Source organism: Lepeophtheirus salmonis, chromosome 11 (assembly GCF_016086655.4).
Source record: "Lepeophtheirus salmonis chromosome 11, UVic_Lsal_1.4, whole genome shotgun sequence".
NCBI classification, from domain to species: Eukaryota; Metazoa; Arthropoda; class Copepoda; order Siphonostomatoida; family Caligidae; genus Lepeophtheirus; species Lepeophtheirus salmonis.
In genome coordinates this window covers 19,777,231-19,792,390 of record NC_052141.2, presented here as the reverse complement: position 1 = coordinate 19,792,390, position 15,160 = coordinate 19,777,231, and the positions used below count along the sequence as shown (strand labels likewise).

The window sequence follows — 15,160 nt, the reverse complement described above, 5'->3', positions numbered from 1 at the left end:
AATAAAAGAGGGAAGGGTAAGGTCTGCTACTAAGCATGGCAGGGGCTTATAATATGATAACCATAAAACTTCTTAATACCGGGTTTCCCAATCTTCACCATGCCAAGCTCCCCCACCCTACACTAATACATTCTAAACTGATGCCACGTTTATACGAGTTTTCAGGGACCCTTGTTGGAGCATGGGGTAGTACGCAATCTGCATATAAGGTAGCTGCGGCCCTGTTTGTATGGAATATAATTTCCTGGGCCCAAATTTTCTAGTGACGCCCCTTGTGCCTGTTACCAAAACAGGCCATGTATTAAAAATAACCCAAACAAATAAAGTTGAACCGGGATCGATAGAACCGCTGAACCTGAACCGGCCACAACATTGCCTTTAGTCATTGTCAATGCAATTTATAGCAAGCAAATTTTTATAGCTTTATTTCTTATTATGTTACGTGGAAGTACGTATATAGAATTTTGATTTTGATAGGTATGTGTTGTAACCAATATTTTGTTATACTTGAGTTCAATGGCTTCCCTACTTGCTGCATAATGTTATAAATCATAACTCTTGTATGATAATCTTATCAATTTGTATTTACAACTTAGGTCTTATCACTGGGCATAAGGTTATACAAATTCTTAATTTGTTTTATGACTACTTCTCTATTATACACTATACATATTTATAATTGAAATAAATTTTATCATTTCATAGGATAACATCCAAAGATTACTATGATTTAATAGATGCCTCCATTTAAATGACTACATAATGTTATGTATTCTCCACTAAAAGGAATGTAACTTATATACCCAAATATTTATGTATATGTTTGCAAAAAGAGTAGGAACATGCCTTGCTTTTCTTTTTGAATAAAAAATGTGTGTACGAAAACATTCAACTTCCTACACCTAATTAATTCTACCCATATAAATAAATGTATATACCCATATGCCTTGAATACATAATTTTTGAGTCAAACAGTGTCTCACTGTTGTTCCCATCGAATAGTTAATTGTTGTTACATTTAACACTGTCCTACAAAATGAATAGTAAATAATGTACTTCATTATATTATGGACCATCAGAAGTGCTGGATCGGTCCTCTAGAACTGATTCAATAAATGGTTCTAAGGACCGATTATTCGGTCCTTCAGTCCCAACTCCAAAGGTTAATAGAAATACAAGGTTAGACCATCATGTAATCGGGCTTGCTAGAATTTTCAATTTGATATATTGTAAAGAATGCTGGGCAAGACAGGCAGATTTTGACCAAAAAACCTGCAACCACTTATAGTCTATGACGTCACTATTGTTAGAATTTTCAATATAATATATAATACCAAATGCTGGGCAGGGAAAACAGATTTTGACAAAACACGCAACTACTCATCTTCTATGACGTCAATATTAAAAGCGTGGTGGAAGTCAAATATCAATCGTAATTGCGTTATTGTATAACCTTGTATTTCTATTAACCTTGACCTTGCCTAACTCCTAGCCATAGACAAACAAATACATAGAGGCACCGAGGGATTTGTATTGACAGTTTTCCATGTTAAGGCAGTAGTCGAATATTTAAAATCTTCAGTCTGGTGCAATGAGCTGCTGCTTGAGAATGGTGTATGTAACTTTCAACGTTAGCTAAAAGGTAAGAAGTTGATTGTTCAACTTTTAAATACGTGATCAGATTTGAATATATTTTCCCCATTTGGGATTACAGATTTTCAATGAACGAAGTTCCTAGTCTATATTTGTTCATAAATGATATTTTTAATTAGACTTTAACTAAAATAGTAAAATATTATGCTACTTACGTTTACTCCAATTTGAACCAGGGGGTCCTTCACCTGGACATAGTTTTCATAGATTTTCTAGAGATCCAGGTAAAGTTTAGATTGAATTATAATGCCCCATTCAATTTCTAGTTTCGCTTTTTTTTAAATGATAATAGTCAATAGAGATTCGGGATAAATGGATAAAAGCTGTCCATGGAAAGGACTTCACGCCGTCCTTTCATTCTGCATTATGCTCTGATCACTTTGAAGGAGGACCATTTTAACAGCCAAAAATGCAGGAAAATAAAATTCTACGCTGTTCTTAGCAAATTTAATTTAATCTCTCATAAGATTTAGCTATATAGAAGTCAAAAAAAATCCCAAGACAAGGTTACCGAAACAAATAATAGATATGAAATCAGTAAGAAAGAAATGTCAATCCTAATCTTCCCTTTGAGGGAAGATGCAGTTTCATGAAATTTTTCGTATTTAGAAAATATGAAGAACATTGTTTTTTACTGTTCTGGGATTATTTATCGTTCACTTTTGTTGGAAAAAAACAAACAAACAAAAAAATATAAATTGCAAAGTACTTTATAGCAAATTGCGTGTTAAGTTCCATGAAAAAATACAGATCAGACAATAAAAAACCTACCAAAATGCGAATAACTCTTGAATAAATAGTTAGTGTCTGATATCTTAAAAATATTTCATTTATTTTTATTCAAAGAGATCAAATCAACCTTTGTTAAAACAACGCATTTGATTACCATATTGTCTTGAGGGATACAAAGGTTGTTGGGGGTCATCTCTTGTATGAGAACTAACTTCAATAATCTTGTTTAGAAATATTACCAATTGTATTTGCGTCCGACTTTTCAACGAAGCCTTCAACTCTCTCATTCGATCCATGGTCTCCATCCTTTTACAATCCTGAAGTTGTGACTGTATCTCCTGATAATTATTGATGTTATTCCACAATTTCCCTATCGAATACACTCCAATCGAGGCCGTTTGAGGATCAAAAAGTTTTTCATTATTTCATAATAATTTAAAGTCGATATTGATTATAACTTTTAAATACTTTGTTTTGTTTGTACACTTAATCAAGGAATTCTAGAAGAAAAGGACTAGAGACAGAAAAATATCAGCAGACAGGTGCAGTCTTATTTCTCTGACAAGGGAGGAAGGAAAAAATGATATAAACAATGAAATTTTCTAGAACTACTCCGATGTCGATCCCAATTCTACTCCGAGTCCGATAAGGACTTACATTTATAACTCTGGAAAAATCATCAGGGTTAGGTTCTGTCTATCATGAATGAACAAGAATGTTTAATCAGATTTTGAATATAATTAAATCTATTTAGAATAGGATGTTCACTACTCAGGAATTAAATAATAAAGACAACTGCTAAGGAAAAGAAAATTCATTCTTCAGATTACCAATTCCAAAAAAACGGGCCTGCTACAAAATTCACAGGATTTACATAACTGATTGATTATGTGTTTGCATGTTATATTATGCAATCAGGTTTATGAATACATGAATGAATATGTGAGGAACCAAGATTCCGATTACGTCCAATGAGAAGAAGGGGAAATTTAGCGCAAAATTGATTGTTGAATACTCCATAGATTTCTCAACTAATCCATGAATACTCCCTCTTGAAAAGTGTAAGAAAGGAGAAACACTTATGGGCCAAATTTTCAATAACTTGAATCCTAAAAAAATGATATAAATAGCGCATTTGATAAATTTTCTAATTACTTAAACTTCTAACTTCAACATGTCAAAATCTCTACAAATTAAATGGATTAATGATTTTAATGAAAATATGGACATTCCTTCTATTCTCAATACGGACTCAAAATTTATTCGGTGTCATTCCTGTGAAAAACAAATCGAAGCTGACAAAAAAATGCAACCTACAAAGACATTTGTTTACTATCGAGCAAAAAAAAACCTTCTACTTGAGAGAAAAAATCGCAAATGCAAATTGAATTTGCCTTAAAACCGAAACCTCTTAAAGGAAAGTTCGATATTCTTTGTGAAGATTTAACTAAGATATTCTTGCAACCCTGTTAAACAAAATGGATAAAAAAGTTTTGAATAATGTTTTTCAAAAGCATATTAGTGTCACCTTCCCTGACTCATGGACTTTTAGAAAAAATCATGTTGGACCGATTTATGGCGAAACTATGTCAAAGATAAAATCCGAATTATCTGATAGGCCTTTTTGGATGGGGCTTGAAGAAACGAGTGAATCCAAGGGTCGCTTTGTGGCAAATGTCCTTTTGGGAAGTCTAGACTTATTTAGTGACTGTGGAGTTAAAAAAAAATGCACTGAAATCTTCAGGTATGTGCAAGTTACTCAATGATACCCTTCGAAATATCTTTCCTGGTTACAATTCAGAAAATTTTAAGTTACAACTCACAGATGGAGTTCCATACATACGGAAGGCTGGGAAAATCCTTAACGAACTTATTCCAAATCTAAATCATGTCACTTGTTTAGCGCATGCATTACATAGCATTTGTGAACAAATTGTGAAGCTTTTTCTAAAAGTCAATAGGGTAATTGCTGAAACCAATAATTTTTTTTTTAATCACCCAGACAGACAGCCCTTTTGAAGGAATGCTACCCTGACCTACTTCTCACACCAGAACATGTTATAAGTCGTTAAGAGTCATGGGTCAAGGCTGCCATGCACTAAAAAATATGCCTTTTGAAGGGTACTAGGGAAACTGCCCTGGGGAAAATTGTCCTGGAGAAAATTGCCCATATTTTGTTCAGACCTCATGATGAATAATAACGCATTATAAATTCGTTTAATATTATTTAGAATAAATATCCTACCAAGACTTCCACCCCCAACACAAGGGCTTTAAATATATGTGTGCTTATGCAGTGGTTTTTATCTATCCCACACTATCCTCATTACTCCGCCCAACCCTACAGGCAATTATTGCAATAATGTTACTCATACTTGAATGTACTCCCTCGGAGATGGAACAGACAAATATGTTTACATATTTATCATAAATAATATTAAGTGAATTTATAATGTGTTATTATGAATCATGAAGTTTGAACAAAATATGAGCAATTTTCTCCAGGGCAATTTTCCACAGGGCAGTTTTCTGCACACGATTTTGAAGATATAAAGAAAATTGTCATCTTGTGTCTATGGAGCTTCAAATAAGGATGCATGAGAGCATAGATCTATGAAGTCAAGACATAATGAATTAACGCCTATATGAGGGATGATCATAGTTCTAAAAAAAAGTTAACTTTTATTTTGACTCTTCACTCTATCATTTGCTTAAATGACTTTAATTATCTGAATGAATCACCACTTATCATAGTTTCAAATATCGATGAATATATGATAAATTTGATAATTGTGGAATGTTAAAGCCATTGAATTTGAAATGTGTTTAGTATATATTGTAAATTTTCATAAATTTGTCATTAGAATATAATTGTTTCAATGTAAATAAAGATATTTTTTATAATTTGTAATTAATATATGCTTTCTTTATTAACCTGTTTAAATAAATTTAGATTAGAGCATCTCCTTGATACGAACAAAAATGTTGCTGTGATCCAGACTTAGCTATTTTCCTAAGTACCTAGAAATTTAATATATAGCTTTGCGAATATAGATGAATTTGATATTTTTTAATCAATTTCATCAACAGTGGGATTGTTATACCTAATGTCTGAATTGTGTCAATCGTAATAAGAGAGGTTTCAGCAAAATATTCCTTTTATGGATAAAAGTTATCAAGTAAAGTGTATCATCGTAATAGCATCAATACTTGATTCAATGATATTCTTTGAATAAAGCTTCAAATCGGGAATACGACTTTTATTATGCTGTTGAAATTCAAATTTTCCTAAGGCTTAGCTCCCTAAATCAAGCCTTGCTCACATGACAAAATTATGTAACCCTTACCATAAATCTAGACTTTTTCTCCTTCATTAACGACAAAAAAGAAATTAAAATTAATATGTATATTTACCAATTATATAATAATGTTGAATGTTAATTAATCTTCAAAAATTAAATATAATTGTTATATTTATTTGTTCTTGTTACATGCATAATATTTCGTTTAAGTCCTGTTAGAATTCTTAATAAGAAAAGTAAGTAATATTGGAATTGTAGGTAGAATAAGTTTGAAAATGAATACATAAAAACAAAAAATAATAATTAACTACCTATAATATACGCATTATATTTTGTATAAATTGAAATATCTTTTTATTTTATCTTATAATAATTTTTAACTTATTTATTTATTTTTAAATCTTCTTTGTATAATTTTGAATCAAATTTCAAAAATTTCCATCACAATTATACATTTAAATAATTTGGATTATGTTTTTGAGTCTTGAAGATGACGAAGGAATTCTTCTTTGATAATACATAATATCATATTGAATACGATTCTTTGCAATAACAATTTTTTAATTAAGAGGTTAGTAGGATTTTAATATTTAGAGCTATTCTAGTATTCCTTGCGATAATAATTTATACACAATAATTAACCTATTTTTTTATGTATCATAATTATATTCTAAAATGTATGAAAAATATGTTATTAAGTCGTTAACCAATCTTATTTCGATAGTGTAGAGAAAAAGTGATTATTCAATGGGAAGAATAATAAATTTTTCTTACAGATTCTTTTGATAATATTTAAATATCACTGTTAAGCATTGGCATGAAGTAGTTTTCAATACAGATTTTAGGTCTTTTTATATTCATTTAATGGAGTTTAATCAAGATTTATTGGAAACTTGTTTAATTTTTATGTATAGTAAAACTATCAACTTTGGGCCCCCAAGATGGTGTCTTCTTCAATTATGATGCAATTTATGATGTCAGTAAAGACGCTCTGTATTAATATATATCTGTTCCTAGGACCAAGATACATGGACCTTCATAATATTAAACTTTATTTTGTCCTCCTGTGGCGTAGCTATAGGATACAACTATGTACAACAATAGCTCTATTGACTATTGAGATTCTGAATTAGTTAAAGGAGTTAAAAAGGTCAAGGAACCTTGTGAGTTGCGTGTCAAAATATTTTCGTTGTTATTTAAATGGTTAATATGACGTCATGCTTTTCTTTATTTATTAGTTTGTTAGCTGTTCATATGTCGTCATAGTATATCAAGGCCAATGTTACTATTTATCAAGGGATTGGGCGGGAATAAATACAATTGATTGTCGACAATTTCACTTGAGTCCAGACCATCTATGGATATTCTCTCATCAGAGTTGCAAGCCACTTGTTCATCCCTAGGAACATGGGACGGGAAAAAATATTTGAAGGAGCCGGATGCTCTTGAATGCATCAAGGACCTCATTCGATATTTGAGAAGAGATGATGGAGATCATGAAATTCGCCGAACTCTTGGCTCCATCGGCGTTTTCTCATCAGATATTATATATATTTTGAGGGAATTTCCGGATGATGAGGACCTGTTTGATGCCTGTCTCCGTTTATCAGTGAGTTTGACGAGTCCGGAATTGATTTTGTTTCGAGAAGAGCGTGAGTATCTCGGAATGTTCTACAATTTTCTCTTTTAATCTCTAAATTGGAGACACCGACAGCGGAATGTTGAAATTTAATCTTCCAAACCTTTTAATAATAAGGAAGTAAATTCGCTCAGCAATACTAATTTCGCTTCTCATTACTAATCACTTGAGTAATCATGCCATCTATCTAGAGTGCAATGGGGTAGAAAGCTTCCTAAAATGTCAATGGTAGCTTGTTTCGGTAATTTTTCAAATCAGTAGTATATGTGATTTTGAAATGTTACGTACAATCTTCTAGATTTTTTTACTGTTCATAACTTCAGCCAAATAAAGCTTTGTATTTTGGCGATGCTCTTGATTAAACACGTGAGGAGCCCCAGAAGAGGGGAGAAATGGTATTAATTTTCTTCAATTAAATATATGGGTGATATCAGGGGATAGTGATGTTAATATTCCGCGCCCACGACCTAGAATGACCATTTTTTTTATAAATCTAGTCACTAGATTGTCAGTCTTTTTAATCATTTATGGCTGCTCTATACACCTAATTTAAAAAGTGCATTTACCAGATAGTATATTTTTGTAGGGAAAATAAACCGTGCTATCTCGTTTGAATTTTATAGTAAAATTTGTTTTTCAAGAATAAATAAATCTTTAATTGAACTATGAGATGATGTGTTGGTCTATACTTCTGAAATATATAAAAATAATGACTTTTGGCAAACACAATTTGCAAAATCAAAATTTTCATTTGTGGTTACCTCAAAAAGTTATAAAATTATTTTTTAATCTTTTGCTAGTTAGTATGTTTTTGTCTGTTCATATTTGAGACTGAGAATAAGAGGCATCCTACGATAAAATATAAAGGAACCAATAACGAAATACATTCGATCTCGATCTAAGAAACTTCCAATCGTATCAAACCTATAATATTTATACGTTTTCAGTACTGCAACTTTTTAGTCACATTTTTTATATTGTGTAGATTAATTTGTTCGTTTTATGGACTAAAATGTTAAAAAATATATTTTACACAAATAATATTTATGTATCTAGCCTTAAATATTGAACATTCCCAGTTGAACGCTGTCTTCAGTTCAAAATTCCTATTAATTCCTCAGAAACCCCATTCTTACAGGCATCTATAACGAATTATGATAGTACTATAACTACTTTGAGGAAAACCTTATTAGCTAACCAGTCTCTTCTGGTATTTTTCTTCTTGGACGTTGATAAACTCACTCAAGGTCTGAGTTCTCATATTAATTTAATTATTTTTTACGCTTAGTTTTCAGGCATTTAATCAATTATATTAATATATTCCATGACGCAAGAATCTAAAAACTTATAATCACTTGAAACGTATACACACATAGAAATATACAGTACAACCTCCAATGATTGTTTAATCCTACGTTGAAACTTATTCAAGCAATTCTGATCGATAAAATCATAATACTTTTAAATTTTGAATAATTAATTTGTAATAAAAATTCTCTCTTAATGAGAGTTAATTGATGTTCAAGAAGAAAAATGCTTCTAGACGACTGCCGTACAAGGTATTCCAGAAAGTAATTATAGAACTGCCATGATTCATAATGGATGCAATTAAGAGCTGTAATACAGAGTATGATTAAGTACAAGTTTTTCAGAAGTAATCCACTCTAACTCCCTCCGGGTTCATCCCTAAGTATCTCAAAAGAGTGGAGATCTCATTCTTATACCAATCATATATTCTTAACGTCACATCCTTAATATAACGAACTGTTTTCCTTATTATTAAAAGATTGTGATGATTGACTTTCAACTTTCCACTTATGCGGTCTCCAATTTCGAGATAGAAATAAAATATGACGTACGGGTATACTTATATACCTCACCCATTACGCAGGACGTATATAAATTCGTTTTTACTTTACTCACAGTTCCGGAAGAGAAAAAGACTCGTAATTATTACCTAGAGCTAACAAATTACCGGACACATTACAAGGAGTCTCTCCGTGATCTTCCCTTATGGACGGTTCTTGGAAACAAACTTCTCAAATTACTTCGTTCTCCTCAACGCTCTGAGGATCAAGATCTTCTCTTCGAGCGTATCCTTATATTTATTCGCAATGTTCTCCAAACCCCAGATAAACTTCCTCATGTTCATGATGAAATTATTTGGGCTTTACATAAAGCTGGAATTGCGGATCTCATTCTTTTTATTGCTTCCTCTGACGATCAAATAACGTACTGTCTTCATGTATTGGAAATCATTTCACTGATTTTTAGAGATCAAGAACCAGAGTCTCTTATCAAGGCCACTCTTGAAAATAAATCTGAGAAAGAAGCACATGCTCAAGCCTTGATTGAAGCAACTAAAAAAGAGGTAATATCTAATAAATCTAAGGTTAAACCTAGTCGACACTCTCGCTTTGGCGGGACTTTTGTCATCAAAAATGTATCATCCATTAGTGGAGATAGTCTTATTTATCATAAATCAATTCAAAAAACGAAAAATATGTCGTTTGATGAGGAAAAGCGTCCCAAAAGGAAATCTACAAAGTTTATTGCAGATGCCTCCAAATACAAATCCTCTTCTCCCACTTCTTCAATATCTGTGAAATTGTTTCTCAAGGAATTTTGCATTGAATTCCTAAATGCAGCCTATAACGTCCTTATGCAAACTGTCCGAGATCTTTTAAATCGCGAAAAGGCTCAACAGAATGATGACTCCTATTATCTTTGGGCTCTTAGGTTCTTCATGAAGTTCAATCGTCTGTACAAATTTCGCCCAGAGCTTGTCTCAGAAACTCTTAACAAGGGTATATTTCATTACGTTCATCAACTCATTGAGCATTTCAAGGAGTTTATGAGTCATGAAAAGAAGAATCCTCCAAAATTCAAAATATGGTCTAAACGATTGCACTTAGGGATTATAGCCTATCAAGAACTTCTTTGTTATCTAGTGTCCATGCAGAATTCAAAGGATCCAGCCATTAAAAAGTCTGGAGAGATTCTTACGCATAGTGTTTTTTATGAGTCAGAATACAGGGATCTTTGTTTGAGCTTGCTACTCATCTATTCTTCAGAAAGGATGTCTTTAAATTATTTAACCGATTTAGTCGAAACCACTCATGTGTACATCAAAATCATAGAACATATGTGTAAATCCAAGAAGGTTATAATTAAAACTAAGAAGAAAAAAGTGAAGACAGGGAAGAAATCAAAGTCGTCTCATTCGAATGGAAGAGACAAAAACCTTTCCGTGCCTAAAAGGATAGAGCTCTGGACGGAAATGAACTCTGAAGTAGCTGAACTTATAATTGGCTCTAAAGACAATTTACCGACTGAGATCCCAGTTCTGTTTGATCCCATCTCTGATGCATCCATGGATCAACAAAGGAAGAAAGCAATTTACCTCATACAAAAAAATATTTTAGAAAAGAATCCTGGCACTGCCATCTCTATACTTCGAGCATCTCGTGATATTTGGCCTGAGAACGATATATTTGGTAGTACGGATGTTGAGCCTGAGGATGAAGTTATTATTTTGAAGGACATTCTTATCACTGAAATAGACGATGTTAGTTTGGAGTCGAGTGAGGGTCTTAATAATGGGAATGATGACGCATTGGAAGAAACGGAAGTGGTAAATTCATAGATTTATGTGCTGTATGATAAATATATCTGTATGAATCTTGTTTCAGGCAAATGAAGAAGATGAAATGGAGGAAAATGAAGTTGAACAAGTACGCTTTTCCGAGTCTGAACTTAATTTCAAAGACTTTATGAGAGAATTTATCAATAAAAATGTCTGTCTCCCCTACTCCGTACTTTTGTCAAACTTCAAAAATAATTCATCACATACGAATCATTGTGTTCTTAAAATGTTTCATCGCATTGCTTTTGATCACAAAATGTCAGCCATGCTCTTTCATATTTCAATATTTGAATCCTTTCGACGGATATGGCGAGAGTATGAGGAGTGCCTCATTTGTGAAAAAGAAAACGGTATAGGTGTGGATAAAACACTCAAGGAAATTGTTCGTTTTGCAAAGTATATTTTTAAACAATTCACCTCTGCCGCAGTAAATAACTCTAAGATTTACATGGAGCTTTGTTTCTGGAAAACTGTAAGAGAGGCCATAGAAGTAATTGAAGGCTATGGAACTCAGACTGACACTGAAAAGGTGAAGGCATCCTATTGGTCTGAGGAGGATGAAGAAACATTGATTCGAGTTTTTCAACAGTTCAAGTCCATGGAAGATAAACCTGATGACATTCTGGATAGTATAACCATGTTTTTTTCTGAAAGCGGCAAATCTAGACGACAAGTTGCTAGAAAGTTGAAAAATTTGGGACTTATACAGGTATGTAAAGGGGCTCTTAGATGTTTCGCCCTCATATATATATTATGGCAAAAATATATCTTCTCGCATATAATTTAAGAAGCTCAGAACTATCGAGACAAATTTAAGGAATTCTTGAAAATAACGGATGCTCCTAATAAGTGCCTTAATCATTCATAATGGGGGGGGCTGACTCACCATCAAATCTCCTCCGATTTAAATGGAAATAACACGGAAAAACGAAACAAATGTTTAATTTAATAAAATAACGGCACTTCTTGTAAAGAGCTGATAATATATGCTTTGGCAGTATTTTAAATTTCCGTCTCAAGTCCAATGCTAGTAATTAACGAGGTCGATAATCCAACTTTCTACTCCAGAGGTTAATAAACGATCCTTATCGAATTGCCCACTGTCGAATAACAAGAAGTTAACAAGGAATTATATATGAACTCCGTCCAAGGGGAGGTACTGTTTTATTTTTTTTTGTTGTTGCCAATATCGTATTTTCCTCGAGAGCAAATCTAAAGTGGTTTCATCCAAATTTGCAGTCTCTTTTAGAGGTAAATTATCTCGAAGATATCCCTGAGACTAAAGAGTGAAGGGTTAACTTTGATTAGGCCTCACAAATTATAGGGTTTGATGGATTTTGTTCGCCAAGCCTCTATACTATTATGGTACTTGAAAAGATGAATTAAAAAGGACTTCAATTGAAGGAGACTCATTTTAAGTCCGAAAAATATATGTGGGAAGGTAGATTTATTCCATAATATATATTATGAATGAGATTCTTCCGGTTACTATGTAAATTATACTTGTGGTGTGTCAACATAAAAAAAATCTTGAACAAAAGCCCTTGTAATTAAGAATATCCCAATTTATTTATTTACTTCATATTAATATACTACATCCCAATATTTCATAGGCATATTTGAGTCAATTATAGGCTTATTATTCACATTACTGGGATGATGTTAGATACCACAGAATCTTAGCTATTGTTTAAAAAATTTATTCGATTTAAGAGACTTCAACAAAATATGCCAATTTTTCATTATTTTATTGTGACGATGAATTTTGGCTATTTTCATTGGAATTTGTTGGACACCCAAAGGGTTAATAAGAATATTTTTTTGATAGAAATGGGCGATAATTAATCGTTGAAGAATGCAAATGTAATCCAGACTCAATTTTTGTTTGTTTTTATGTTGACGGACCACACTTACTGCAGTAATTGTATATTCCTGGTTATAACTACCATTTTCCATTATTTTTTTTAGAACACTAAGGAGATTACACGGAAGCCTATTGTCAATAGGCACAATGAATGGAGTGAGGAAGATATGGATGACTTACGAGAATTATTCATAGAATTTGAAGATGCCGTTGATCCCATTGCACGAATCAAGGAAAGATTAAAAGGAAAGAAATCTAAGCCTAAGATCATTTCTAAAATTTTAGGTGAGATTATTATAATATTGTAGCAATATTTTAAGGATGTTTAAATACCTTTTTTTAATTATAAGAATTGGAGCTTTGTAAGGATCCAGAGAAATTGAAGAAACATACTAAAAGCAGATCTCGAAATAGGAGAGAGTCTCAAGATAGTGATAGTTTGGGAAGTTCAAGCTCAGATGAAGATCCTGACGAGATTTGTCTAAGTCTCAGTGAATGGGAAAGCCGTTTTAAGGATAACTTAGTGCGCCTAGTTGATGAAGGATTCACTGAACACCTGAATTGGATAGCAGATTGCCTGATGGAAGAGGCTGATGACAAAGACGAAGATGATGATGAAGACGAATCCGTTCCTCTAATTGCTATGAACGAGTCCCAAGGCAAGGCTTTAGAATCTCCTGATTTCCAAAGTTTCTTGAGAGATTTGAATTTTCTATCTCCAAATACTATATTACAAGAAAAATATTGGCGCATCAATGGTCGACCCAAGTCGCTCCAATCTCGAGCCTCGCTTATTAAAGAAGGAATTCAAACTGAATTCCAAAATTATTCTACATTAATTCCAATTTTTAAGAAAATTAAACAACCCAAAACTAAAAAAACTTGGCTTCCAATCAAGCGTGGTGAGATTGACGAAGAAGCAATGGAGCGAATTAACAATCTCTTTAAAACAAAAAATAGTGTCCCTGGAGATGCCTCTAATACAGAGAATAAGTCCCCTAAAGCAGTAAAGAAACAAGGAAATAAAAGTAATGCTTCCGTAAATGAATCTACACGTTTTGAAGATAGCTCTTCCGATTCGGACGACTCCTCAAATGCCGTCGGCCGTGCTGAAAAATTAAAGACAAAGAAGAAAATTAACATTCGTCAATCAAGACATAATTCCTCATCGAGAAATAATAGTAGTAGTGATGAAGAAAAGAAGACTAATCAACGTTCACCAAAAAGAAAACCAGATTCAGACTCTGGGAGTTCATCCGATGAGGAAGAAAAACATACTTCTCAACGTTCATCAATAAAGAGAAAACCTGATTCCGTTTCTGGGAGTTCATCCGACGGAGAAGAAGGAAATATTTCTCAACGTTCATCAACAAGAAAACCTGATTTTGACTCTGGAAGTTCATCCGACGGAGAAGAAAAAAAGACTTCCCAACGTCCGTCAAAAAGAAAGCCTGATTCCGATTCTGGAAGTTCATCTGACGACAAAGAAAAAAAGAGTTCTCAACGTTCGTCAAAAAGAAAGCCTGATTCCAATTCTGGAAGTTCATCCGACGGAGAAGAAGGAACGATTTCTCAGCGTTCATCAACAAAGAGAAAACCTGATTCAGACTCTGAGAGTTCATTCGACGATAGAGAAGGAAATACTTCTCAGCGTTCATCAACAAAAAGAAACCTAATCTAGACTCAGGTAGTTCATCCGACGGCGAAGGAAGAACGATTTCTCAGCGTTCATCAACAAAGAGAAAATCTAACCCAGACTCTGGTAGTTCATCCGACGAGAAAAAAGAAAGGACCAAACCTCCCCATAAAAGAATCAAATCAAAAACAACTCTTAGCATTGATGCTTCATCTTCTGACTCTGAAAATGATCCTATTGAAAAAAAGACGGACCAAAAATCTTCTAGTGATGAAGAAGAACACATTACAGTTTCAAGTCATCATAAAAAAAGGACCATGCTACTGAGTGACGAATCCGATTAAGTTCCATCTTCATACTCAGTTTTACACTTACACATCTATATAATCAAATATTTATTCAAATAATTAAATAATCATAACAAATATTTATTCAAAGTAATTTAAGATTCTAAATGAGTCTCCATAAACTCAATAAATCTTTTGGCGTATATATCCGGTGGTGCTGAGGAGTGATCGTCGCTGCAGTTGAGTACTGTTTTGATAACTCTTGCAAACTTTTGCATCGTACTATATCTTTTAAATATGTCAATGACTCCCAAAAAGTATCTAATTTTATATATAAAAAAAAAAAGAATTAATATTTTTATATCCTAGTATAAAATATATGATTGACCTAACTAAATCGC

At 32.8% G+C, this 15,160-nt stretch overlaps 2 protein-coding genes across 7 annotated transcripts in view; one reads left to right on the top strand and one right to left on the bottom strand.

Annotated features, from left to right (window-relative positions):
• The first annotated feature begins 6,925 nt into the window (after positions 1 to 6,925).
• Positions 6,926 to 15,156, top strand: timeout (circadian regulator timeout). The gene is made up of 5 exons (XM_040721409.2): positions 6,926 to 7,339; positions 9,252 to 10,960; positions 11,019 to 11,681; positions 12,941 to 13,121; positions 13,187 to 15,156. The coding sequence occupies exons 1-5, from the start codon at positions 7,045 to 7,047 to the stop codon at positions 14,515 to 14,517; spliced, it is 4,179 nt and encodes a 1,392-aa protein (XP_040577343.1). The 5' UTR covers positions 6,926 to 7,044; the 3' UTR covers positions 14,518 to 15,156.
• The window catches only part of LOC121126107 (uncharacterized), a 57,892-nt gene continuing 57,582 nt past the window's right edge, over positions 14,851 to 15,160 (bottom strand). For all 6 annotated transcript variants that reach the window (XM_040721411.2, XM_040721412.2, XM_071891824.1 and 3 more), the window contains one exon: positions 14,851 to 15,080. In XM_040721411.2, coding sequence (XP_040577345.1) covers positions 14,915 to 15,080 — 166 coding nt within the window. In that variant the 3' untranslated portion in view covers positions 14,851 to 14,914. The remainder of the gene's footprint in view (positions 15,081 to 15,160) is intronic.